The 3,183-nt window shown below is 34.7% G+C and overlaps 1 protein-coding gene across 2 annotated transcripts; it reads left to right on the top strand.

The window, feature by feature from the left end:
• Positions 1–287: 287 nt before the first annotated feature.
• On the top strand, positions 288–2,748 carry LOC113320541 (uncharacterized protein At3g06530-like). Of its 2 annotated transcripts, XR_003346166.1 has the most exons (7): positions 288–581; positions 738–811; positions 900–1,066; positions 1,163–1,291; positions 1,437–1,710; positions 1,800–1,973; positions 2,518–2,748. XR_003346166.1 is itself a non-coding variant. In XM_026568444.1 (3 exons), exons 1-3 carry the CDS (start codon positions 1,803–1,805, stop codon positions 2,522–2,524), a joined length of 231 nt encoding a protein of 76 aa, XP_026424229.1. In that variant the 5' UTR covers positions 1,725–1,802; the 3' UTR covers positions 2,525–2,748. The 2 variants fall into 2 exon arrangements, 1 of the variants encoding a protein (XP_026424229.1); XM_026568444.1 differs by lacking the exons at positions 288–581; positions 738–811; positions 900–1,066; positions 1,163–1,291; positions 1,437–1,710 and adding an exon at positions 2,294–2,346 and having other exon boundaries at positions 1,725–1,973.
• The last annotated feature ends 435 nt before the right edge of the window (positions 2,749–3,183 follow it).

Raw genomic sequence — 3,183 nt, 5'->3', positions numbered from 1 at the left:
TTTTCTTAATCCGTCTGAGTGGATCAAACGAAACCTGGTCCGTCGATTCTTTTGGTTGTATCACCAAACCCTCCCTCAACACCCAGAACTCTAATTCCTATCTATTTTTTCTCTTTCTTCCTCTCCGTCTCTTTTCTTTCTCAGCCTGCGCCTCTGACTCTCCCTCTCTTTTTTTTTCTTCTGGAGATCTAATCCGTGCTCTTGATATTTACTTCTTCCATATGGATCTACAGAGTTCTAATGAGTATTCATAAAGAGAGACACAGATATTAAGAAATCAGGGTTTCAGTAGATAGATGAAAAATTAGGGTTTCAAAAATCAGAATTTCTTCGTCTCTGACAAAAATTAGGTGAAGGCTATGCTGTATCAAATCAAAATTAAAGGGTTAGGTTCTGTAGGAGTTGTTCTTGAAGGTTGAGACCTTCAATTTTTGGAATCTGTTGAAAAATTTGTTGGAGATGAACAGAGAGAACAAATTGGTTCAGATTCAGGGTTTTCTATTGAATCCGAGAATAAATTGAGATTAGCAGAGGCACGATGATTATCATGGGTTTCTGATTAACTCTTTCTCGCATCCATGGTAAGTCCTTCGGATCCATATCTTCACTCAATTATTGTTTCATGCTTGTTTTGATCTAATCGTTATTCTTTCCCATGTTTGATGATTCCAGAGTTTTATTTTGATTTTTATCTTCACCGAAACGAGAGTTTTTTCATTTTCTTATGTTTTGATTAGATTCATTGAAAACCCTGACTGGATTTGGGTTTGGAGTTTTGTTCAATCCTCGTCATATTCAACAACATTTTGATGTAAGATTATTTTTTAAATTTAATTTTTTGGATTTTTTTTTTGATGAATTTGTGAGTTTCTGAATGTGGGTTTTGTTTGAAATTAAAGGATTTCTATGAAGATTTGTTTGATGATCTGAGCAAGTACGGAGATTGAAAGTATTAATATCAATGACAATTTGGCTGATCATATGGTGGGGAATGTTTATGTTCAATTTAGAGAGGAAGAAGATGTTGCTAATACTCTTAAGAATTTGACGGGAAGGTTTTATGCAGGTAACCATTTTCCGAGCTATCTTGGTATAATTATTTGGTTTGTGTGAACATTGGATGCCTGTGTTTGTGTGTACTGATTTGGTTTTATGTTTTCAGGGCGTCCTACATTATTGTTGATTTCTCTCTTGTGACGGATTTTCGTGAAGCTACCTGTAGGCAGTATGAAGAGAATACTTGTAATCGAGGTGGATATTATAACTTTATGCATTTGAAGAAGATTAGCAGGTTAGTCTCAGTTTTTATTATATTGCATGTGATGTTAGCAGGTTAATTGATTATAGAGCTAGATTTTACAGTTTTTTATGCTTTTGTGATTTCTTGGCTTGGAAAGTTATTTTGCAACTGATGTATTTTATCTGCGGAATGTCAGGGAATTGAGGCGGCAATTATTTGGTAGGTATCGTTCAAGGCATATCCACAGTAGAAGCATAAGCTGCAGTCCTCACATGCATCGAAGTTATGAAGAGCGTTCATATGGTGGTCATGGTTATGATAGAAGGTTTAGTGATCGGGGTATTAGGAGGACTAGGAGCCGAAGTCCCGGAAGGTGAAACAGGAAGCTGGGATTGACAGAGACTGGTGCTGTTGATGACTGAGATGTGATAGTGTGTATGGGAATTTCAGTGATGGGTTGAGCTGGAACTGTATGTTAAGATGGGTTTACGCAGTTCAGTGTTTAGATTGTAGATCTTTTTTTGAGTGTTTTAGTGAATGTTGGTTTCTTTTTTTGCAGGCAATGCCAGCGAAGAAATACCAGCCTTCTTCAGCTGTTATTAGCTTTTTCACTGCAGTTGTTGTTGAGGTACTTGGTGCTTTGAAGGTTATAGATACTGATACCGTGCGAAATGTTATCCCCTTTGTACTTAATGGAGTTGATCTAAATGCGAATGGAGGCTCTAACCAAAAGGTAAAAGGATGCATTTATTTTATGGATTTTGAATTTGGATGAGTTTTACTTTGTGCCATTATTTGGTTTTTATGGATGTATTGTACATTTAACTTCTTTCTTTACGTTTTTAAACGTTTCTACAAATCATAGTGTTTGCAGTATGTTTGTTTTCTGCGTATGTCGAAATACATCTGATTGTCCTTGAATATTGCTAAATTTATGTAGTTGGATTAAAATTTAGCTTACTGCATTTGGTTTGTGTTCCATTTGTATAAGCCACCTATGTTTGGCTCGTGCATTTCAAATTCTTGTTATTTTGTCTCTTTGTGTTTTGTCAGTCACAGATTCAGATGTTCCCAAAGAAAGCAATGGAGAGCCTTAATGAAATTAGGTAGTTCCCTTGGAAGTTGGAACTGAACTCGAATAATTTTTTTTATTGTATGACATGCACTTTTGTCACTTGCTAACTATCTGCTGCAATCTTTTTCATTTTCTTGAAGGGATTTTATTGGATTACTTTTTGAGAAAACTAACTTGTTTGAATCTCTTGGAAATTCCACAGGTGTTAATTTCTAAGTAACCTCCAACTGCATCTATCCAATCTGGGCAAAAAGAAGACTACAAGTTGTGGAGATTCAGGATTTGCTGGTTTGCTTTACAATTGTATCCAAGACACATTAGAACCATTAGATAGGACTTGTAGACTTGGATATTTTTTTTAAAGTTAAGTGCTAACTGATGAATTGTACAATGAATATTGATTTTTACATAAATGGTCATTTGGATTTATGGATGCAGGTTTCATTTCATTATAATTTAAATAAATGGTCATTTGAATGAATGTAAATGTGTTATACTGGCAGCTTAATGTGAATGTGAAATACTTTTGGCAATTCGGTTTCATCTATAATTTTCTTTTTAGAAAATTTTTTATGCACACAACTTCTGATAAGAGTTGTGTTCCATATTTCAACTACACAAATTAGGTGTTGTCCAAGATTGTTCTACAACTCTAAGAAAAGTGTAGTGCAAATCTTATTCATAATACTAATAAGAGTTGTTACACATTTCTACGATACACGTCCTAGGTTGTCCAAGATAGTTCTGCAATTTTAACAAGTGTTGTGTTACATATTTGTACCATACACATCCTTCTTTGTCCAAGATAGTCCTACAATTTTAACAAGTGTTGTGTTACATATTTGTACGATACGCATCCTTTGTTGTC

Source organism: Papaver somniferum, chromosome 11, assembly GCF_003573695.1.
Source record: "Papaver somniferum cultivar HN1 chromosome 11, ASM357369v1, whole genome shotgun sequence".
Classification (NCBI taxonomy): domain Eukaryota; kingdom Viridiplantae; phylum Streptophyta; class Magnoliopsida; order Ranunculales; family Papaveraceae; genus Papaver; species Papaver somniferum.
The sequence above is the reverse complement of the archived record's forward strand: the minus strand, read 5'-3'. Positions and strand labels throughout refer to the sequence as shown.

Coding starts and splice junctions, on each gene's coding strand:
- LOC113320541 (XM_026568444.1), top strand. CDS start 1,803: ATGCCAGCGAAGAAATACCAGCCTTCTTCAGCTGTTATTAGCTTTTTC. Junction 1,974..2,293: donor ATGGAGGCTCTAACCAAAAG/GTAAAAGGATGC, acceptor GTGTTTTGTCAG/TCACAGATTCAGATGTTCCC.